This window comes from Trachemys scripta, chromosome 1, assembly GCF_013100865.1.
Source record: "Trachemys scripta elegans isolate TJP31775 chromosome 1, CAS_Tse_1.0, whole genome shotgun sequence".
Lineage (NCBI taxonomy): Eukaryota > Metazoa > Chordata > Testudines > Emydidae > Trachemys > Trachemys scripta.
Window position 1 is genome coordinate 125,317,577 of NC_048298.1, and position 25,079 is coordinate 125,342,655.

General features: G+C 42.3%; 1 protein-coding gene across 5 annotated transcripts in view; it reads right to left on the reverse strand.

Moving 5' to 3' along the window:
- Nucleotides 1–25,079, reverse strand: part of DUSP16 (dual specificity phosphatase 16) — a 98,138-nt gene that overhangs the window by 39,106 nt on the left and 33,953 nt on the right. For 4 of the 5 annotated variants that reach the window (XM_034784426.1, XM_034784408.1, XM_034784416.1 and 1 more), the window contains 2 exons: nt 7,341–7,934; nt 5,937–6,075 (listed from right to left, as the gene is read on the reverse strand). In XM_034784426.1, the coding sequence (XP_034640317.1) occupies nt 5,937–6,075; nt 7,341–7,571 (370 nt within the window). In that variant the 5' untranslated portion in view covers nt 7,572–7,934. Of the gene's footprint in view, nt 1–5,936; nt 6,076–7,340; nt 7,935–10,439; nt 10,607–25,079 lie in introns of those variants that run through there. The other variant, XM_034784434.1, reaches the window with a different exon arrangement.

The window sequence follows — 25,079 nt, forward strand, 5'->3', positions numbered from 1 at the left end:
GAAAAGATGGTTAGAGTTTTGCAGCTAAATTCTCCAAAAATTTTATCTGCACTGGGCATGCTCCAGCTCCTGTCTGCAGCTAACTGCACATGTTCCCTCCCAGGGCTTCAGGGGCCAAGCAGGACTCTTGCAATTGCTCCATTTAACTGCTTGAGGCCAGTGTGGTGCCAGGCACCAGAACTGAAAGCAGAGAGACCATCTGTCCTATGCTCCCAAATCTCTCCCAGTGGTGCCCATGCAACAAGGAGAAAGAGGAAGCTGCTTGGCTTGAATTCCAGAGGGGTGAGGAGCAGAAGAGTTAACACAACTAGATCACACTCCTCCGAAGAGCCTAAAATTGACCTATTGTTCCCAGGTGACATGTTCTAGCAAATAGCTGTGAAACCCACTGGCAAAGCGCATCTCCATCCCACTCCATTAGTCTATGCACATAATAAAAGACTTATCTTCTAAGACTTAAACCATTACTCAAGTGGCAGGGGACAGCTCTGGGGAACTACAGATCCTGACCCTGATGATGATCTGTGTGTGCATGGGTGAAGGAGGTGTCCAATAATACATGAAAAAAGAAGAACAGGAGTACTTGTGGCACCTGTTTGCGGATACAGACTAACACGGCTGTTACTCTGAAACCTGTCAATAATACATGGAGTCACACACTGAATGAAAAAAGATACAAAAATCTGAGAATTAATCCTGTGTAGTATCTAAGGCAGAGGTCCTATGGAAAAATAGTATGGGATCATGTAATTAGCTATTGTATCATAATGTATATGTACAAGGGGGCCCAAATTAGGGTTGCACAGGTAACCTTATTTCTGGCATTTCCTAGTTATGGAGTGCAACCTTAACATCCTTCTGATGTAGTGTTCTAGCACTAGTGTACATACTCTCTTATGCAAGTTTTCTATATCAGCCATACTCATGTTATGTGCAGTTGTAAGATGCCAGTTATAGTGCTACATGGGTTACTCCTGAGGGCATTTTTCACCAAAATATTAAAAAAATCTGCGAACAATATTTTAAAATCCTGCACATTTTTTGTCAAAATAACACTACATAATCACACCAGTTTCAATTATTTTGGTAATTTATTTCAAAATACCTTTTACAGACGTATACTTGCTGACAATGCAGACATACACAAATTGCCCCAGGAGCAGAGTGTTAAAGGAACCCCTATGACAACCCACTTCCTGTTTCTCTGCCTCCTTCCCCTGCCCCACAAGCCCAGCAGCAGGACCCCCACAGCCAATACACCCAACCCCCCTCCCCGTCCCCCTCAGAGCTAAGCCACAGGACCTCCCCATCCCAGATACCTGCACGCTCTCCCCCTTGCCCAGAAACCCACACCCCCAACCCCCCCACAGTCCAGCCATAAGCCCCCCAGCTCAGACAACTGCTCTCCCCCTCCCTTCCCCCTGAACCCAAGGATCCTGATGGAGAAACAGCCTGATGCTCCAGGCTTGCATGGAGCTTCCTGCACACTGCCCTCTCCTTCCCTCAGTGCGCACTGGTAACTGCAGCTACCAGGAGCCTTCTATCTCCTTTTCCCTCCCCTCAGCAGTGTATGTGTGAGCTGAGCTGTGCTGGGTCCGGTGGCCCCTAGTGGTGGCTAGCAGCCCATTTCTGTAGGGGAAAGAAAATGTTGTGTGCATAACGTTAATTTCTGCAAAATTCTGCATTGCGCAGTGGCGCAGAATTCCCCCAGGAGTAATGGGCGCATCAAATGCATGTGGCAGTTCAGTGACTGACAGAAGTAAAAGTGGCCCTTGAGACTTACCACCAAAATGGGCCCTATTGCTGCCACCCTTCCTTACCCAAAAGCAATCCCAATGAAGTAACTGGAACTATGTTTGTGTCAAAGGATTACAGAATTAGGCCTCGATCTAGACATTTTTACATGTGTATAATGGATCTACTCCTGCAACAAGCAACACCACCTCAACAACAATAGTGGCTTTAAAAAAAGGTCTTGGCTAAGACACCGTCCACTTTTAAGAGGTAGGAACAGAATGTTCAAGTCACAAGTTGTTAGTTTTTTAAATCCTGATCCCATTTAAGTCAATGGGAGTTGCGCCACTGACTGCACTGGGAATAGGGATAAGCAGTGGGTGCCCATTTTTCAATATCGTGAGCACAGTAGTAAATTTAAGAGCCAAAACAGATCTTTAGAATCCTAAGAATGTTGCCTACAAGATTAAGTGTTTTTACTGGGTCAAATCAAGGGTTTTAGCTAATAGTGTCCTTTTAAGGAGCTTTCCATCTGTAATTTCAATTAAAAGTAATCTTCAAGGGGGAGCGTGCCTTTATATTAAGCCTCAATTTAAAAAAACAAAACAAGAAAAAAAAAAAACCACCTCATTGAACACTCAGTAATGGGGATCAGTGAGATCACTCCCAAGAAGTCTATTAACTGTTGTTGAGACTTGGTTGTTTCCTCCCACAAAACACACTTATTTCAGGTCATTGTTGTAAATAAGCTACACAGTGATTAAGAAAAACCTTTAGACTTAAAGTTTTTCCTTTCTGCAAAGTGCAGTGACCCCTAAACTTGTTATTAGCCATAAATGTTATACAAGGATTTGTCATCAACTTGCTGAAAGAACAATTGTATCCAGTCTTCTACAGAGCAAGGCACCAGCAAGCTATTGCTTTTTTTTTTTTTTTAAGCTAAATTTTACACTAATTTTTTTTTTTTTTTTTTAAACAGGCAAAAAGAGATTCATTCCTTTAGACTCATACTTAAAATACTCTCAAGCAGGAAAGGCAACTTTTCTAAGATTACATTTCCTACTGTGGCCTAATCTATAGCCCTGTCCACCAATTGTGTAAGACTTGCTCCTTTTTTAGTTACAAACCTTCTATTAAAAATAAACAGAATTTTAGACTGGGCAAGATATTTTCCTACACAGATACTAAAAACAGAGGAAGTTGGATATAAAAGAAGGAAACTTGGCAATGAAGCAGTGTACTTTGAGTATACAAATAGTTATATCAATTTTTTTTTTCATAGTCGTTTCTTATTTGGCTCATCTTTCCTGAAATAGCACAGTTATTAATCTACTACATGTAGTAAATATTTCCACCTCTCAATTATGTTTATACTTTGCAACCACAAAAACCAGATTATCCCCACTTTACATGAGGGTGAATCTACAGCCTCACCTTCACTAAGAAAAGAGGTTTTTAAATACATGTTAAAGTATATATTGTCCTGTCTACACTAGGGTAGTCACACATTAGCTGGTCGGGGCTCAACTTTAGTGAGGAGCCTAGGTTTACATTGATCAGCTAACACTAATAGTTTAGACCAGGCCAGGCAAGTTTTAATTTTAAACCTGTAACTAGCATGCCAATAATAAACGTTTATTCCTAGTGTAGGTCATGTTTACACAAGTGGGATTTGCCCTGGCCACGGAGAGTTGGGGTGCTTTCCCTCTGCACTATCACTCACTCGTCACCTAGACGACGCAGAAGAGTCTATGTGGCTGCTCTTTGGGGTCTTCTCTCCACGGAGATTAGGAGGCACATGGAGGATGTGGGTGGGAGCAGCGCAGGAGACTGAACATTCTCCCCTGCTCATCACCCAGCTTTCCGTCCTTTTTTTTTTTTTTTTTTTTTTTTTTTAAAAACACACACTGCTGTTTCCAAAGCAGTACTGAGTCCTACTGCACCCCCAACACAGCTGACACAAGCGATATCACCAGTAGGAAAACAACAACAACAGATGCACAGAGTGTCAATCGCCACAGAACTTAGGTGTCTTTTCCTCACTGATCCCATGACTGATCTCCCCACTCCCATTAGAGGATGATGGTTCCCTGAAAATGCTGGGAGGTGAGCCTCATGGAGTTCTCTGGCCGCCTCCTTCAGGTTCCTCTGCAGGTGATCTGTCCCTTAGTTATTATGGAGCTGTATGGCATTTCTAGGAGTAAGAATTTGGTACGTCTTCCCTCTGGGTGCATTAAGTATGACTACTTTGTATTGTGGCATGATGCAACAGTCCAGTATATGTTAAAAAAAAAAAAAAAGGAAGCACCCTCAACATAGCCAGTTGGACAGGTTAGACACTTGTAACATTTGATCAGAAAAAGGATTTCATGATGTGGCATGAACTGCTTCTAACAAGTCCATTGTAAACAAAAACAGTTTCAATTTTAATAAAGCATTAGTCACATATCTCAGCATTTCTCAATAAATGTATCCAGTGCCCTGAGGGTAAAACTATTCCTGTTTACTGAGCTGAGGGGGTGGGGGTGGGGGTGGGGTCTCATACACAAGAAGAATTATTTGGCTGTAGAGACTGAAACTAAAGCTCAGAAGTATAACTCTTTATAAGACAGTCAAGAAGTAAAAACTAGTCTCCGAGCACTCAGACACAGTTAAACAAGTCTACTCTGTGTCTGTGCATAGCTCCCACTGAAGTCAAATAACTATAACTTCATTTTGCTTCAAGCACTGGAGACTTTTCTCTGCATCAATAGCAACAGGCATTTAGTGGAGTTTCTCTCTGTTGGAAGATCTCCCTGAGATCCCCACACCCCACTTTCAAATTGCCAACTCTAATTTTCCTCAGTTTCTATCAGCAACCAAAGCAATTCACCACCACTGTTGGATGAAGTCACTGAAAAACCTCAAATGCAGCCTCCTGCTACAAGGAAACATTTCTTTAGAATTTCTTCCCTTTCCCCCTTCCCTCTGCATTCCATTTTCTTATAACCATTTTCTCCTTAATTTCTAGGCACTTTCCCCTTCCCAATGACTCAAGTAATTTCTTTGAGGGTTTTTGTTGTTTTTGGAGGGCAGGTTTCTAAAATTTTTCCTCCCCTTCCAAAGAAGCCCTGCAAACCTTTCTTTCAGCTCCCTTCTCCTTAGCCTACCAACTCTTCTCCTTAATCTGCCCAAGTGAAGGATGTGGGTTCTAGAGTAGGAGATACAAGCCGCATCTCCAAAAGCTGAGTGTGCTGTATCCACGGTGTTGCTGACTCCTATTTGGCCCAGAGATCAAACTCAGTCCTATACTGATGTGTGTGCACCTCCTATTGGTCCACTTACCCTACACAGTCATTCCCCTCCTTTCATTGGAGTTACTTTCAATGGGTTATGTGGACTGCATCCAATACTACCTGTATGGCCCTGAGGATGTCACATGGGCTGCAGCTCTGTGCTGATTGGGCCGCAAGCGGCCCGCGGGCTGCAGGTTGAGAACCACTGCTATATACAGTTCTCTCTTCCTCCCACCACTGGCTTCACTTTATCGTCCTTCACTTGGTATCACATGTGTGTCTGCTGCATTTTCTTCTGAATAGGAGAACCTGCTGCCCCTCCATTTCAACTCTCCCCCCATAAAACACCCCAAACAAAAACTAACCCTATATTATAGCGTCTCAGCTTTCTGTTTCTCAGAGAATTGAGAGCAGGGGAAAGGGGAGAGAACAGATTTAAAAACTACACAAGACTGAGAATATGGTGCTTGTTTCCACACAGTGTGGACATTTTAGTTCTATGCTCCGATTCAGCGATGGAGAGACATTCCTTCCCCCCTCCCGCCAAGTGTATACAAGGCTTTAAGAGCCAGGAACTGCATTCCTAAAGCTGCTTCAGGGTCAAATATAATCAGCATTTCTAGGTAAAAAGCCTAGGACCCAATTCTGATTTTACAGAGCCAGAATACTGTAAAGAGCCCTAGTGTAAACAGAAGTCAGGACCTTAAGCTTTATAGAGATGCTCGCATATGCAGCATATACATCTGCACATAGTACTGTAACTATTTTTAAACCCTACAGTTACATGTATAAACTGAAGTGAACTGACTACAGCAGGTTCAGTACAACACTTTTTTTAATACATGCAAAAAAGCAAAAAAGTGTGCACTCTCTCTACATATAAAGAATTACACCCTCCCTTGCTCAAGTGATTTTCTTGCATCCTACCTGAAAGCAGGTGTACAGAGTTGAAATTGTTCTCCAACTTGCCCAGTAGTACAGTAAGAAAGCATTCAGATGACAGAGAGGCAACATCCTTGGAACTTTGATCATATACCACCACCTCCTGCTTGCAATCAATCTCAATCTGAAAAGCAAATAATTGCAGATAAGGGAAAGGATAGGAAACCTTTCCCCTTACCAAACAGAATTAAGAGACCCTACATATTTACTGTACAGTGGTTCCAGTATCTGGATTTTACATACAGGTTTAAACAAAACTGACATTTTTAGACCTCTTATTAGACCTGACTGTACTGTATCTCTTCGGGGTTTAGTAAATGGAATATCTGATCAGCGCTGAAGCTTGTTGCATGGAGGTTCATCCACTGGGCAAATCTAAGCCACTTTAAAAAAAAGTTTACCTGAAATTAAGGTGTTTTGCATTCAAATGTAAAGCAACAAACCTTTAGTTTGGGAGAAGAAACTATTTATCTAACCAAAAGACCTTGAACTACTACAAGTATATTTTATTACATCTATAAAATTTGATTAACTTTTTTGAAAATTAGACTTTCCAGATTACACCATGTATAAAATGTCAACCTGAGGCAAAAAGTTTTTGCAGACAGTCACTCTCTTCCCCTCCCGCCCCCCCACCCCCAATCTTTTCTGCCCAACCCAAAATATTTTGGAAAAACATTAAACAGACCTCTTAAATAAAATCCACAAATAGATTCACGTAAGTTACACTTCAAATTCTCTCTCATTGGCCTAATTCTGAAATGCTTACCTTTTCAATCCAAACAAAAGATATTTCACAGTTACCCAGAATGGGTGGGTTTTTTCTAATTTACACATTTCCTTCCACAACATACAGGGAAACCCCTTAATAAGCAATCCTTGCTGCCTGAAAAAAAGACCATCCCAAACAATCCTTGAAAGTATTAAATATAGTTCTCTTCCACATGTATAAGAAAACAACTTCCAACAACTGGATTTTTGTGTTGGTCTCTCGAGGGGCTCCTTACCATGGGATTCATTGTATTTCATACACCAAGATGTTTGAAGTTTAATTTGCAAAAACATATACTTGAAATATGAATTAACTACATATAAAGGACCATACTACATGAAAAACCCTTAAGAGGGCTATAGAAAAGCAAACTGATGGGGAGTTTTATTTGAGTAATCTTAAATTCTTAAACATTACTGTATCGCCTGTAGCATAATTTCACTAATATAGCTTATTTACTGTCGCTCCTGGGAAGTAGATAATAAAGTTGTGGAAGACTGCAGTTCACCATTACTCATTTCACTACAATGTAAGTTAATTTTATTTTAAAGGTTTACTTCCACACCACCTTAAAATAAAATAAAAAAAATAATAAAAAAGGCAAAAACCATCCTTACCTTGTGTTTTGCTGAATGCTGAATGAGTTCTGTAATCAACACTTTGTCCTGCTGCAGCCTCCGCTTCATAAGCTTGGAGCAGTTGATATTGATAGCATCCAAGATGTGGGATGTATTGTATTCCACAAAGGGACGGCTATCAATCAGTAGCAATTTTTCTGTGCCACTTTCCAGTAAAGCCACCAACCTCTCAGCAACCATGAGTTGAGTCCTGATCATCTCATCAGCCATGACAACAATAAGGCCTCTTTTACCACCTCCCTCTCTAATTTGCAGAGATGATGTAATGGCTATGTACTCAAAGGCTTAGCCACTCCATTGTACTGAAAGTGTATGAGGTCATGCTGGTAGTGACTGGCAAAAGAAAAGTTAAACCCATTTTCAGAAAGAGCCCTCCAAGTGAATGTCTCCTTCTGCTTCCAGTTGATGCGCTGTTACAAAGGACTCATTCCACAAAGCAGCCCCTCACATCTGATTCATCAGGAGACGACTATGGAGTAGCCATTTCACAATTCAAACAAAAGATGCTTTTGGGCTGCCACTGCATTACATCATTCTTTACCTATGCTCCCAGCTTTGCACCGGACTGAGGGCCTAGAAGACAAAGAAAGAAAGAAGAAAAAAAAAAAAAAGCACGCTTGCAGTATACAGTATTTGACATTATCACAATCTAGCCCATGCTCTGTGGACATTACATTTTTAATATACACTTGAAACTTCACATTTTCTTTGCTGTACATTCCAAAGAGCTAGGGGTAATATCTGGAAGTGTGGGCTCAGACTCTTTTCTGACTCTACTCCAACTATCCCGGCTGTACAATTACCCTGTTGGGGCAAATACAGTCAGTCTTAACTGAAGAATTTTGTTGCCACTGAAACAATCTCTTTGTAAGACTGTGCATTAGAATAGAATTATGCGACACTGCTCTAATCAGTGGTGTTCCTGTTCAAAGTACTCCTGTTCTTTTTGCGGATACAGACTAACACGGCTGCTACTCTGAAATCTTCTAGGTGTGTTGCAGCAGATTTAGTGAGAAGATCTACAATTTATTAGGGAAATGTAAGAGCTTGATGCTTTGAAAAGGATTTTTTGTGTGAGCTTGTGCACTGTCTTTCTTGAAAATTTCACCTTAAGGTGAGGGCAAAAATTTGAGTGGAAATTATCAGGAGCTAAAATGGAATATCGTCTCCCCTAGTTGGAGAATGTGGGTGAAGAGAACACACGAGCAACATGCTGCCTTCAGGACCCAAACTTTTTGATTTATCATTCAACATACAGTACCAATTACATAAATCTTGTCTACGCTAGAGAAATTCACCGTGCTAAGCCCTGTTTGTTCAGTCTAATTGGAGCACTTGTGAGAGGTGTGTTACAAACAGTTTACATGCATGCTAAATACCATTTGGAGGGGACTTCAGCAGAGCTAAATACTGACTTAACCTGAACCAATCCAGCTTAAACAGTTTTAGTGCCAGAGTGGTGGACAAACTAGATGAAATGGTTCAACTTGTCCTCCCAACACAGTCAATCAGTTGCTTTTTGAAGTCTCCCAGAGGGCACTGCTTCTGGAACCTGTGGGATATGTACTCAGAGGGCAGAGCAACCGACACAGTTTAGGGTTAACAAACAAGGGCAAACCTGCCAGAAATTCAGCATGGCTAGCAGGACCACAAAGGGCATGTCTATACTGAAATTAAAAACCCACAGCTTGAACTAAGGGGCTGTTTAATCGCAGTGTAGATGTTCAAGTCCCAGAGCTCAGGCTGCAGCCTGAGCTTGAATGTCTACACTGCAATTAAACAGCCCCTTAGCCCGAGCCAGCTGGCATGGGCCCTCCACAGGTGTCTAATTGCAGTGTAGACATATCCAAAATGAACCATTTGTTTTTAAATCTGTGCAATATATCCTTCTCAGATACAAGTGGTTGCATTCTCTGGTTTATACGTGGTTCTGCAGTGTAGTGCTGCTGTTTTCTGTTGTTTAGGGAAATGTCTTGTATGTAAAACTGAAGTATCGCTTTGACACAAAGCAAAGTACAAATCCAGCAGCTCTGTCATGTCAACTAGCTATAGCCTAGGCTTGTAGCATCTGACCTGCAAACAGGCAATCTTAATTTGCTAGTGGTTGTACCAGACTGATGATACACGAGCAGGATAATCCAACCAGCAGGATTGGTAGAGAAAAGGAGCAGAGGGAAGAGGTTTTAAAAAAAAAAAAAAAAAAAAAAAAAAAATTTGAAATCCCCATAACGATCAGTCTCTTAGGGCAGAGGTGGGCAAACTACGGCCCACAGGCCACATCTGGCCCACAGGGCCATCCTGTCCGGCCTCTGAACTCCCAGCTGGGGAGGCTACTCCTCAGCCCCTCCCCTGCTGTCCCCCCCGCAGCCTCAGCACACTGCGCCGCCAGCACTCTGGCCCACCGCTCCTGCCGGGCAGTGAGGTGGTGTGGCTGGCTCTGGCATGGTAAGGGGGCGGGGGATTCCAGGGGGCAGTCAGGGGACATGGAGCAGGGGGCGGTTGGATGAGGCGGAGGTTCTGAGAGGGGGCGGTCAGGGGACAGGGAATGGGAGTGGGGGTTGGATAGGCGTAGAATCCCAGGGGGCTTGTCAGGAGCTGGGGGTGTGGATGGGGTGGGGGAGGTCAGGGGACTGGGAGCAGGGGGGTTAGTTAGGGGGTGGGGCTCTGGGGGGCAGTAAGGGGCAGGGGCGGTGAGGGGACAAGAAGTGGGGGGGAGGTTGGATGGGTCAGAGGTTCTGAGGGGGGGCAATCAGGAGGCGGGACGTGGGAGGGGGCAGATAGGGGGCGGGGGCCAGGCTGTTTGGGGAGGCACAGGACTTCCCTACCCGGCCCTCCATACAGTGTTGCAACCCCAATGTCGCCCTCGGGCCAAAAAGTTTGTCCACCCCTGTCTTAGGGGGATACAAATTAAGCATTGAAACATTTCTATAAACTTCAAATCACTAATTTGGGGGGCGGAGGAAGCAGGGGGGGGAATTGAAATTTAATACACAATGCACATGCAAAGATAAGAGGCTTTGAACACAAACCCATCTGCAATACTCAAGTTGTTGGATTTTTTTTAAAGAAAAATCTTACCTCAAATTTCTTTTAGTGGTCATCTAAATCTATCCATAATACGTCCAGGGTAGAACACATATCTCTTACAGCCCTAATCCTGAACTACAAAACAGTGCTGAGATAGGGATGGGCCTGCAGACTTCTCAGGGCAGAATCAGGGTCTAAAGTAGCACATGCACCTTGGTCTGCAAGCATAACGAACACAACACGGGTTCCAATTGTGTAAGGTGGTGAGTGCTTTTAAATCCCACTGATTACAAGTGGAATTAAAGGAGCTCAGCACCCTGCAGGAGGCACTTAACACCTTGCGGAGTCAAGTCTGAAGAAAACAACATCTTCATTGTGATAAGCTCATGAATTCAAATTAATTCAGAAATGGTTGTATACATGGCTTCTGTTATAGTAACAGGTCATTTGTGTTTAGCAGTGGGAAATCCCACAGCAGTAGGTGTTCTATTAATTAGATAATTATTCTTCAAACACATCCACCCCCATCCCATATATCTAAGCTCAATTCAGAAAAGTGAACAAGGTTCATTCTGACAGAAAGAGTTAGTCTTAAAACACACACACACACACAACCCTAGGATAAATAACTGGTTTCATGTTTTAAAGAGAACAGCGTTGCATTTACCAGCACAAGAAAAATGCCAGACTTTTACATAAGCAGTCACTGGGTTGATAAAATGTTGTTCATCTATTTGCCAAGACCCCACTGCTTACTGGCAAGTTGCCACCATTTCTATTCAGACCTAGTGAAATACATATTTCTCCAGAGGCCAAAATAAGTAGTGGGGAAAATTACAACAGCAGACCTTTAGGAACTAGTGAAATCCTATCTATGCAATCTGACTGGCAGATGCTTTTCCTAAATAGAATATTCACTATTAAGTACACGCTTATTTTAAAAGTAGGCTGAAGGGAATAAAAAAAGCTAAACTAGTTAACAGGCTTTAAACTATCTAGTTATAAAAGAACAAAGCATGGCTGGAACTTGTTAGCCTAGTGAGTTATGCCTAATTTCTAAAACCAGCAAGAAAAAAAATATTTGTAGATTTTTATTAATATATTGTACCCTGAATTTTGGATTCACCTCTCTGTACCCAGACATTCTAGAGCCTGATCCAAAGGCTGATGAAGTCAATGGGTGCCTTTCCACTAACTACAATGGGATTTGGATGATGCCCTTACTGAGATAGACCTTCTGCTTGGATAAGTAACGGGCTGAGTTTAAGTCTGAATAACAAGAAGAAATACAGTAGGTAAGAAGTTTCATGAACTTTCAACATTCTTAATTTTACTGATTTACAAATGTTTAAAAACATTCCTTCAGAAAAGGATTATTAATTAAGTTAGGAGGCTATGAAAAAGAAAAATATTCCCAAGCAATTTATTCCATCTTGCTGACTCAGTCAGCCCCTTCTCTCAGTGTGAGTTTTTCTAAAGCCACAAATTCTTCTTAAAGACCCAAAAAATCTGATAGTAAGGACTCCCCTCCACCCCCCCCCCTTTTTTTTAAATTTATTAAATAAAGAGGCATGTCTCTCGGAGTCCTTTTAGTACATTTTCTAATACAGTTTTGTAATCTGCAAACTTCTGGCTGTGTTTACATAGTAGTAATTTGAATGTTACAAGCACTTTGACTTTAGTTTTGTCTCATTTGTATGGCTGCCAGTTTCACGTACTAAATTGCATCATGGAGTGACTCACTGTCAATTCGTTGTGCTCCACTGCAACATAAGTGACAACGTCATCAGGCTGCACTTAATTGCAGTGTCATAAGCAGGCCATTATATTGCTGATCTTTGGACCAGGAAACATCTTAGAAAATCCAAGTTACAGGATGATCACAGGTATTGAAGTTAGCTGGAACTACAAAACATCAGCCAGTTATGAGGATGTTGCATTAAGTTGTCAACATGGAAGGTCACCATACTGTGACAGATTTCAGAGTAGCAGCCGTGTTAGTCTGTATTCGCAAAAAGAACAGGAGTACTTGTGGCACCTTTGAGACTAACAAATTTATTTGAGCATAAGCTTTCATGGGCTACAGCCCACTTCTTCGGATGCATAGACTGGAACATATAGAAAGGAGATATATATACACATACAGAACATGAAAAGGTGGAAGTAGCCATATCAACTCTAAGAGGCTAATTAATTAAGATGAGCTATAACCAGCAGGAGAAAAAAAAAAACTTATAGTGATAATCAAGATGGGCCATTGCAGACAGTCGACAAGGGGTGTGAGAATACTTAACCTGGGGGAAATAGATTCAAGCGATTTTTTTTCCTCCTGCTGATTGTAGCTCATCTTAATTAATTAGTCTCTTACAGTTGATATGGCTACTTCCACCTTTTCATGTTCTGTGTATAATATATATATATATATATATATATATATATCCCCATCCTTACTATATGTTCCAGTCTAGGCATCCGAAGAAGTGGGCTGTAGCCCACGAAAGCTTATGCTCAAATAAATTTGTTAGTCTCAAAGGTGCCACAAGTACTCCTGGTCTTTTTACCATACTGTGAGTTTTTCCTCACAAATAAATTGGGATGTCCAACATTGCTTATTAGTTACTACTTATTTGAAAGATAAATAATAAATAGTATTTAATAATAATAAAAACAAAAGGAAAAAACAATTTGAAATTTAGTCAAGAAAAAAAAAAAAGAAAAGAAAAAAAGTCAGAGTGACTGTTTTATACACCTGCCCCGGAGTTCTTCTGGCAATTTTTATGGGTTTTACAGGGTTTTTTTGTTTGTTTTTAAGTGTCTGCCCATGTAACCTAAATTTGCAGCCCTTCAGCATATGTACGACTCAGGTTTTCAATTCCATGATCACATATCATTCACCCCTCCCCATAGAACCCTTCCCTCATTCCGTGAGCAGGTTGAATGCACAAGGAGGCAGAATTAAGGTTGCACAGACAATTGTAAATCTGACATCTAACTTTCTAGTGCTGGTCTTTGCAACCAAAGTACTCCAGTTTTTAATACTGCATTTTAAAACACTTCAGATTAACTTCTACCACTTTCTAGAAGAATTCTTTGAGTCAGAGTTGTGAAGTTTCTTTCCTCCCCTAAAATGTATACCCATTCACAAAATCTCAGCCTCTCTCAAAGGCCCCAAATTAAAACAACTATTCTGGCCAAAGTGGATTCCTTTTAAAAAAGTGCTCCTTTTGATTTCAGCTGATTCTTTAAGCGAGGAGAAGCGAGTACTGTAAGGACTGATCTTGTGATCTCCACAGCATTTCCAGCATAGGTAGTAAAGTACGTAAATTGAACCTGGGTTTGTTGCATAGCAATGGCACTACCTGAACACTACTCATGTTAATAATAATTAGTTTACTACTTCAGCAAAAGAACTAGGAAGTATTTTCCACTGCATGCATCCGATGAAGTGGGTTTTAGCCCACGAAAGCTTATGCTTAAATAGATTTGTTAGTGTCTAAGGTGCCACAAGTACTCCTTGTTCTTTTTGCTGATACACACTAATACAGCTACCACTCTGAAACCTTTACTACTTCAGTGATGCCTGCTATACCAGGTACTGCCGTGCTGCCGGCTCTAAACGATACCTCTTTACTGAAGTGACAAGGTTCCACTGAAATGTTGGTACTAAAGCTTCTGTATTACTCTGAGGAGATCTGAAAATGTAGGCACCCCACGTGAGAGAGACTCAACTTTCAGAATGCTGGTACTCATTTCCTGAAAAAACCCCAAACCCACACACAAAGCAAAGCTGCTTAAAGTACATCACATCAGATACCCAAACCCCACCCCCAAAATTGCTCATGTGGTAGAACTGTGTAAGGAAGACATTTCAAAATGATGGTCTTAAAAAAAAAGAGTGGATTTTCTCCTGTTGCTGTTTGCAAAAAGATTAAAAAAAAAAAAAAATCTGAGGTTTAGTCTTGGTCATGGACCCAAACAAAATAATATATGGGCAGAGGTCAAGCATCTATAGGTCATAGGATAAATTCTACTTTCTGCAACCTGTTTTACAAGTTCTCTTCTACCCACGTGATCAATAGCATTCTAAAGAGATTATCTGGAGACTGAACAAGACATTCTCAAGGCAAAAACCTTTGCTGTTTAAGCAAAACTGCATCAGAATCAAGTTTCAAATTATGGGCCATTTACCAACTAGAGGTCTCCCCACACTGACCACAAAAAAAGGGAAACAAAATTGTTCTGGAAAGGAGTCTATTACCCATACAGTTGGAGCTATATTGCAATTCAAGGTTTCAGAGTAACAGCCGTGTTAGTCTGTATCCGCAAAAAGAAGAACAGGAGTACTTGTGGCACCTTAGAGACTAACAAATTTATTAGAGCATAAGCTATGCATCCGAAGAAGTGGGCTGTAGTCCACAAAAGCTTATGCTCTAATAAATTTGTTAGTCTCTAAGGTGCCACAAGTACTCCTGTTCTTCTTATTGCAATTCAAGACCAACAGAACAACAGTAAACAGCTAGATCTAATTGTTACCTACCAGTAGTGAGAAGCTATATGTATGTAGGGGAGGGATGGATAATTTACAGTGAGAAATGGGGCATAATGGATCCTGCTCACAGTGAAGTCCTGTGGGGACACCCCCATCAACTTCAATCAATAATGCAAGACCAAACCTATTAACTCTATAGGCCAGCTGCGTAAAATAACAGAAAGTCTGTATGTCACGTACGTAACTCATGCTAACAAGTTGTGGTTCTCCATTTCCTCCCTAGTACCTAGACCAAAGGTGGGCAAACTACGGCTTGCAGGCCACATCCAGCCAGGGGGACCGTCCTGCCTGGCCCTTGAACTTCCGGCTGTGGAGGCTGTCCCCAGCCCCTCCCCCACAGCCTCAGCTCGCCGTGCCATCAGTGCTCTGGGCTGCGAATTCCTTCCGGGCAGCATGGCTGCAAGAGCTGCCAGGGTGTAGCGTATTAAATTGCTCCCAGTAGGAATGTGCTACATATGGAGCACCAGGACTGGCAGCTGTAAATAGTACACCGTAAGTAGCACATTCCTACGAGGAGCAATTTAGTACACTACATGTGAGGAGGGAAGGATGTGCCTCCCCAAACAACCTGGCCCCTGCCCCCTATCCACCTCCTCCCACTTCCCGCCGCCTGACTCCCGACCCATCCAACCCCCTCCCCCCCCGCTCCTTGTTCCCTGACCAGGACCCCCCGGTTCCCCCACAGGATCCCACCCCCTATCCAATACCCCCTGCTCCCTGACCCCTGTCCAACGCCCCCATCCCCTGACTGCCTCCCCCCCGAACCTCCACCCCATCCAACTGCCCCCCGATCCCTGTCCCCTGACCGCCCGCAACTCTCCCACACCCACTCCCCACCCCTTTACCATGCCGCTCAGAGCACCAGGACTGGCAGCTGTAAGTAGTACACCATAAGTAGCACATTCCTACAGGGAGCAAATACAATACACTACACCGGCCCTCCATACATTTTCGGAACCCTGATGTGGCCCTCAGGCCAAAAAGTTTGCCCACCCCTGGCCTAGACCACGCAGAAGGGATGTCTATACTGCAGCAGGAAAGTGAGCCTCCCAGCTTGGATAGACAAACTCGTACTAGCTCCAATGGGAGCTACAGCACTAAAAACAGCAGCAGCATGGGCATTGTGGCTCAGGAGACAGGTTGGGGTCTCAAGCCCATCCAACTCCCCAATCTGAGTTTGTGTGGGCTAGCCCAAGTCTCTGCTGGAGCCACAATGTCCATACTGCAGTGTAGATGAACCCATAGACTCATGCTCATGTTTTTACACCTACAGACCCTGGGTTCAATAACTGCAGATGACCCAAGCAGCACCATTGTTACTCAGACTCACCTCTTAAGAGCACAAAAACAGCCATACTGGGACAGACTAATGGTCCATCTAAGTATCCTGTCTCGGACAGTGGCCAGTGCCAGATGCTTCAGAGAGAATGAATACAACAGGACAACTTAAGATTTAAGATCAACACAGAGCATGGGGAAAAAAAATAGGTTTTACACTACCCCACTAGGGCATTCTAAATTGGTCTAATGGTAAAGAGCAGTGAGGAAGACAATGAAATAGAGAGGACCTCAAGTAAAAATTTTCAAAAGCATCTCAGGCCCACAGAACCAAAGTACTATTTTCAAGAATTAGGCACTTGTGAAAGTTTTATCTCTGTGCTCAACCACATGCTCCTGCCTGCCCTTCCTCCAGTCTATCTGCAATTCATGTCTGTAACCATCTAGAGCCAGAATGCAAGTGCATTATTGTCTCTGTCTTACTAAAGTGGTATGGTTTGTATGAACAGAGGGTGCCTATAAGTGAAAATTTGACCCTGTGCATTTTATTTAGGTTTTTTTTTTTTTAATTAATACTTCCCCCTTTTGGCTGATTTTGCAGTGAAACCCAGGATGTTTGCCCAACTCTAATGCAGGTAGCATGCATTTTTGATTACCTGATAAACAGAATGCTTGTTTATGATAGAGGGAAGTGCAATTCATTGCAAACATGCATTAGAGACAGTTTTCCGTCAATGCATCATTGCTCAGCAAATTGTTCTTCATGCTATTTGATCAGTAATTGCTAGTAGTTGTGATTAGTAGTTTTAAATGAGTTTTGGATAAATTTTGTTCTGCCTAGCTTAGACCGGGATGGAGGAAAAGACCTCCTTTGCACAAATAAACCTGTAGAACATATCTGAAATTTATATTTTAAAATTATAGTTTTTATTCCCGACTCTACTGCCAATAAATGATCATATTCTAGAGCATCACATCAGTGATTAATGAAGTTCTCGTCCAAATTTTTGGATCGATATAGAAAGCAGAATAGAAACATTTAAAAAGACCTCTTACAATCTATTTTTTATTTTGTTTATTTATTGGAAATGTAGTTAGTCTCATACGCTGCTGTCTGAAGCCCCAAACAATGTCATTTTTCAGAAAGCATGCCTTATCAGCACTAACTGGAAACAACCCTTAGACCTGGCACTAGATTTTTTTTAAAAGTATTTAGGCCTTAACAATGCAAAGTGCCTTTTCCTGTGTAGAGCTGATTTTTTGGGTTCACTGGCAACTTCAGAAATTGGAACACAAATTGGTGTGGATCAAACTGAAGCTTTTTGAAATTCTCATTTATTCTGGGGTGAGGCTTGCTCCCTCTCTCCTGTTGAAGCTGTTCCTTCCGCTTTGTATAGAGTACATGGAGTACTGGACACCCAGGTTCCAGTCTCTGCTCCAATTAATATTTATGTATTTTTTTAAAGAGTAGAACAGCTTCAGCGGGAGAGACTAAGAGGGACTCACCTCAGAATAGCTGGAGCAGGGACTTGAGCCCAGTTTTCCCCCATCCAGGTGAATGCCATAATCACAGGGCTGTTTAGTAAAAGGGGGGGTACCTCACCTCCACCACTACCATTTCCTACATTTTGTAAATAGCGCATAAATCCCCTAGCCGGGGGGGGGGGGGCGCGGAGGGGGAATAAAAAAACAAAAGCTTTGATAGTGGTTCGTTTTGACACTAACAGTTCTGAATGTTTTCTTTTTTCGTTTTGACCAAACCAATTGTCACAAGTGACACGAATTTGTGAACTGTTTCATTTGACCTGGATCAGCTGAAAAGTTTCGCTCAGATTCACACTCAGATCACCTTGCGATCTATAGTCTGCAAAGTCTTGCCCTTTATTTTCAAAATACAGGTCTCATTTGATTTCTGCATTGAAGTGCTTTTCACGACCAGCAGATTCAGACAGCTGAGCTAAGCAAGATGGGTGGGGTTTACTTTTAAGCAACGGTGGGATATTGCGCACTATACAAGTGTCATTTAAAACAATGTTCACAAGTGACAAAGTGTGCTTCTCAACAACTGGTTGTTACTGTCCTATTTATCTCTCAATCCACGTGTAATGTTATTGAGAGGCCTCCTAATGCACTTATACCAACTCAGAGTGGCCTTAATTGATGATTATCACTTGCTCTTGTTGAGAAGTCAAGCTGTTTATTTCATTCCAAAGATCAATTAGGCTTATTTACAATGTTTATTATAGCAGAGAAACCTGATTGCTAGAGTATGAAGTCATGGGAAACGCTGAAGAATGTTGCTGATATAGTGCTTCGCTCAATAATCCGCAGCTCGCACACCCAGTTTATTTCTTGGCCTCCCTCCCCACATCCACCCAAGCAATAAGTTGTTTCCAGATGGAAACATTTCTCATTGTTGGGTGAGAGCATGTGTCATTTGCACTGGCAGCTTATCTAATCTGCTTCAACGCCAAATGTCAGAGTACAAATTTTTAAGCTTCCCATCTTCAGGGAACTGCAGACAACCAGCAAAGACTAGAACTTATTTTAGAAGTTCACTAGCCCAATATGATCTTTAACATAAGAACGTTCAAAATTCACCTCATTCTAGATACCAAAGGTACCTGGGAGCTAGTTCACTTTCACCTGGCAATGTAATTTATGAAAGTATAAAGGAATGTAAGAAGTCAAGAGGTGGTATGAACATTATCAATTCGCAGTTGCAATTGCCAACGATTACCCAAATCTAAGACAATTTCTACATTGGCCAGGTGGGATTCTTCTCAATGATGTGTAGGGTGAGGGAGTAAGTACCTAAAACATAAAACAAAGTAAAGCCTTAAAAAAAAAAAAAAAAGTCAAAAGCAAACACATTAATTTGCAGTACTCCCTCCCCACAACTTGCTGTAGATCATGAAAATTTTCCCATTAAAATGGAAGAGAACGTGGGGGGGTTTCAACTGCTATTCTCTAGAGACAAACGTCTTAGCTTTTGACTACAATGAAAAGCTGGACATTAAAGCAGATATAATGCTTTATGAACACTGGGCTGACCCCCTTCCTGCTGGGTTCTTAAATTCAGACCTGTACAACTGCATCTCATATAAACATTTACAAGGGTCCGCAGAGGTGCATGTTTAGTGTCTATTAATAAAAAGTTAGCTGACAGTCTTTTGGCTACACGTGAATATGAAATGGTAACTAACTGCTCCCAATTCCATCACGTTGCAACTTAGTCCAATAGCGGAAACTGCCTAGAACCAATATTTAACTTATTCAGAGTTTAAAGCATATGTACTAATTTCTGTATAAACTCTACAAGTACCTGTGGTTATTGCAAGATAATTAAGTGGAAGTAAGGATCATAACGAAGTAAAAATAAAGACACTAATGCTCATTCCACACTCAATAGATCCTAGGAAGCTAAACAAAACAAAAATCACTATCTACAGTTGGCAACTCTACTTAATTGTCATAACAAACCATTGCCAAATATTGCCTTATTATGAAATCCAGAAGTGGTTCTCAACAATGTAGCATATACAATCTAACAAAACCATAAGGAGTCATCACAAAAGAGGGCAGAGTTCATTCTGAAAGATGCTATAGATTCTCTCAAAATTAATGCCATCTTGCATTGGAAGGACCTGCAGGAACGGCCTCTCCACTTTTTTGTGTTAACAGGCATTCAAATCTTTGCAAAATATGGCATGTTTGCACATGATACAGTAAAACAATACCCACAACCTCTAACTTGTTTTGTTAGCAGGTAGTTTGTCCCCAGGAGCCCTGGGTAGGTAAGTTTTATAAAAGTATGTTAGCCACCAACAGCTAAGTTTATGCCAGCAGAGGTTCCCCGGTGGCAGAAACTCCTCCAGAGTTCCAGGCTAAGGATGCAACACTTGCATGCACATACAGGTGTGTAATAGAGAAAGGGGATTGGGGGGGGGGGAAGAGAAAGAAGGACAGCACACACCAAGAGCAACAGCACAAGATAATCTATTCAGTGTTGTGCCAATTCAACATGTCCTCACACCTGCTCTCTCTAGCAGAGCTCCTTTGAAGCCCACACAGGAATTAAACCTGCAAATCTCTTCCCTTTGCTCCCCGCTCTTCCCCACCACGTGGGATCCCAATAGAAGGCAGCGGGGTAGGGACAGAGGCAAGAGAAGTGAAAGGTCTTTGTTCAGCATTTGGCTGGAAACAGCCTATTAACAATTGTTCCTAGTGCTTAACACACCTTTGGTTTTGCTTAGAGAAAACTTCTTAGAGTCAGTATTGGAATAGTCCCAGTACACCTTTTGCCATGGTGTGTGGTTGCCAAAGTCTTGACTTAGTCCCTCTTGTGCAAATTCCCCCACAATGCCTCAGATAACCATCATAATAGTGTAGTAACACTCAGCACATACACAGCGTTTTTCATCCATGGGCCTCAAAGTCCCCACAAACAATTATTAAACCTAACCAGCACCATGCAGAGCTAGATTAGCATTCTCCCCATTTTACACATGGGACAATGAGGCTAGAGTGACCAGCTAGCAAGTGTGAAAAATCGGGACGGGGTGGGGGGTGGTAAATAGCCTACATAAGAAAAAGCCTAAATATCGGGACTGTCCCTATAAAAAAAAAAAAAAAAAAAAAAAAAAAAATCGGGACATCTGGTCACCCTAAATGAGGCAAAGAGAAGCTAAGTATCCTAGCCAGGCATATACAATGGAACACAGAACTCTTGAATTCCAGCATATCACTCTACAACTAGACAACATTCACTCTGCTGAAGACCAGATAAAAAAAACCAAACAGACACACTTAGCAATTTCAAAGCACTTTACCGCCTTCCAGTAAAACATGTTTAGAATAGGAATTACTCATGACTCGAGACTGCTTGGGCCCCGGCAATGTTCATAACCACACTTAAGTACGCTTGGAAATTCCCTGGCAGCGTTGTTGCAGGAACAGACATTTCCTGTAATTTTCGGAAGCATTTTATTCTCCTCTTTAGCCTGTTGTGAGGGGGAGGGAGAGGAGGATGCTATATTATAATTAAGCAAAATGTGAGAGAGATCCCCGAATATAAAATGCGAACTTCAGCTATTCACACGTAAACAATAGTTTTTGTTCATTGGGACAAAGAGGGATTTTTCTGCTGACCCTAGAAAAGTTAATACACAGTAAATAAAGGTGACTAAAAAAAAAATAAACTTACTATTTTGCTTATTTATGATATATAAGAAAAGCCGTCAAGCCTTTTAAAATTATTATTAATACAGTAGAACCTCAGAGTTATGAACACCACTAGATTTATGAACTGACCAGTCAACCACACATCATATTTGGAACCGGAAATACAAAATCAGGCAGCAACAGAGACAAAAAAAGGCAGCATTTTTCTTCTGCAGAGTAAAGTTTCAAAGGCTGTATTAAGTCAATGTTCAGTTGTAAACTTTTGAAAGAACAACCAGAAGGTTTTCTTGAGTTATGAACATTTCAGAGTTACGAACAACCTCCATTCCCGAGGTGTTCATAACTCGGAGGTTCTACTGTATTACATTCTGCTTGTATCTTGCATCAAAAATGTGGGTATTTTCTACCCTGCAGCTACTCAGAGCTTTCCCAAACTGCTCAATCTTGTAACAAAAAGAGACCGAATGCGCCTCTCCCTCTTAGCAGCCACTAGGGTTGAATGGTGCGGCTTCAAATGTGTCACTCACTAACTAAAAGCTGATGTGAGACACCAAGCCTTCTAGCATGGTTCTGGGACAGCATCCTTGTAGGAATCCCAGCACCCTTTCCTCCTCTCGCAGCTAGAGGGGCACTGCCTCTTGCCAATGAGCTCTGTCATCTTTTGTCTTGGTCCATGTAGGTTTAATCCTCTGCCTCGTAAGGGTCTGATATAGTCTGTTAAGGCTGGGTCATTCTGCTCCAGCTAAAGACTCATCTGTCTGATTCTACACAATCCTCCTCTCAAGACAATGCTTTCAAGACCTAAGTTACAGGATGTAGGGAGGATTTAAGGATTTACAGTTACCCTCAAATATCCAAATTGGGAGGTCGATGGTAGTTGCCTCTTTCCCGTTATAAACCCTACATAGAATACGTAAGAGTCTTATTTATGGGATCCCACAGGATGTGGAGACTGGCCACATACATTCCAAAAATGTAACACTGTGGTTTATCATCTCAAAATTTTAGCATATGATTCAAAAACCTAAAATGCACGAATAAAGACTAGAGTTACCAACTACTCTGTAGCGCTAGCAATGGCTCTGAGCTCTTTACATTTCAGTAACCCCTGTGTGTCTAAGCAGCATAGCCCACACACTCATTTACAGTATGGGGGCAATTCCAATTCATTCAAGGTTTTAATATAGAAGCAATACAATCAAATTGCATACAATTGCTCCACAAGAACCACCCTAATTGGGTAGACCAATGTAAATAGTGGTTTTATGTAACTTCTTTACAAGGGAACAAGTTAAAAACAAAAGCCAATGGACTGAGGAGGAATGCTAGAGTAAAAACTTAAGTACAGTATTTCCAGTACAACACCTCTTTCACTAGTCTGTCTTATCCAGCATGACCCCTGAGGATTTAGATAATGTCTCCCCCCCTTTAAGATTAGGATCGCAGGTATAGTAAAAGGGGGTTGTGATTAGCTTTCTTAAAAAAACACCTTGTAGGCAAGTGTAATGATGGATGTTTTGGGAGAGAGCGAATCAGCAGCAAGCCCCAGTAATGATCCAGCAAAAGTAAGTATCCTTTTCTGTGGCCACTTCAGGGAGCAAGTGGAAGGATAGTGCTGAACTCTTCACCAAGGAGCCTAGAACGCATAATGGTGCTTTTATTGTGGAAGAGAAACAGAATAACTCTTTGGGGGGGGGGGGGGATGACTTTTCAGGAATTAAATATAGTTCTAAACAAAATATCACCTTCACAAGAGGAGCGGGCCTCATTTAAAAACTGAAAAATGCATTAAACGCCGTCACTGTGGTAAATGGTGGGTTAATTTCTATGAGTTTTCACCCATTTGAGGAAGTGACACTAGTTCTCAGAGGGCAACAAATGTTCAACTCATTCACACCAGGGCATGAGAAAAAGCTACAGGGATTTTTTTAAATGTTAGGTCAGCTTTAATGGCTTGCTTCTTCCTGCTTTGTTTGGAAACACAGTATTGCACGTGTCTAGTCAGCTCTCAGGAACGGCACCCAAAAACGTATTTAAAAAACAAAACAAAACAAAAAACAAAACAAAAAACAAACACCCCACACACCAATCTTATTACCACAAGTAACATTTCAGATATATTTAATAGCTAAGTTACATCTTATTGTCAAACAAGTTCAAGACACTGCACAAGTCTACCCCCAAATGAAGACTTGTGTAATTTTTTTTAAATTGAGGCAAAGGCTGTGTCTATGCTAGAGAGCTTACAGCGGCACAGCTGTACCAATGCAGCTGTGCTGTTATACGATCTCTCATGTACCTACTCTATGCCAACAGGAGAGAGTTCTCCCACAGCATAATTAAACCATTCCCAACGAGCGGCAGTAGCTATGATGGCGGGAAAGTGTCTCCCACTGACAGAGCTCTGTGCACACCGCGCTTCTGTCAGCGTAACTTATGTCAGTTGGGGTGTCCCTACCCCTGACCGACAAAAATTTTACCAACAAAAGTGCTAGTGTAGACAAAGCCTAAGTGTTAGGAAGAGCCCAGGGGAAGTCCTCTGTTAACGGAGCACCTAGAGCAATGCTGCTGCAAGATGTCTGTATCCAATATGCACCATTGTGATCTGAAGGGATATTTTGGGTCCAGCAATTGCACTTCAGCATGTGCTTAAGCCCATCCCTATCAAGCAAAGAAATGAAGCTGCTTCTTATTGTCTCAATTCTATTATACAAAACCCCCAAGCAAAAGGTGTTTGGGGAGCACCAACGGATGGAGAGAGCGTAAGAAGTCACTGAAGCATGATTTTCTTGGGAGCTAGGAGGCAATGCAGCAGGGGTGAAAGTAATGCGGTATGGGCTGGTACGGAGTACCAGTAAAAAGTGGCCGCCAGTACCGGCCCGTACAGCTGACTTTAAAGCACTGCTGTGGCAGCACTTTAATGTCACTGTCCCTTTTGTGCCCCCCGTCGGTGGCCCTGCTGGGTCCCTAGCAGCAGGGCTGCCAATTGGGGCGGGGGGGGGGTGCAGAAGGGGGAGCAACGTTAAAGCGCTGCCACGGCAAAGGCTTTAACATTGTTGCCTCTTTTGCCCTCCCCACCCCCCCGCAGCCAGCAACGGGAGCAGCTGCCCCGGGGCCAGTGATTTAAAAGGGCCCGGGGCTCCGGCCGCTGCTACTGCAGCAGCAGCTGGAGCCCTGGGCCCTTTAAATCGCTGCTGGAGCCCCAGGCGGCGTGGGCCAGGCAGCGCGGAAGGGCTGGCTGGGGCGGACGCTGACCCCCAGTCCCGCCCCTTCTGCCCAGGTCACCAGCCCCTGTACCAGTAAGAGATCAATTTTAACTTTCACCCCTGCAATGCAGAGAGAGTCTACATGAGGGTCTTCAGATCCAAGATTAGGGGCCAAACTCCTATCATTCCCCCTTCTACCAACACACACTTACATCTGAGAGGATAATTCAGAAAAATCAGAACTGAAAACATTTTCCTGGCAAGTTTAGCCCCATGCATATCATTTGTAGGGATGCTTCTTGTTCCCATCAGCCATTTACTTCCAATTTGTCATTTGAATGACATTGTACTAACAGATTTTTCTATTATTGGACATACAGAGGGCTGTGACAGCACACAGCAGGTACTTATTGTAATGTGCTTGGAGATGCTTGTATGAAAGGTGCTAGGAGCTTATTTGGTATTGCATTTAGG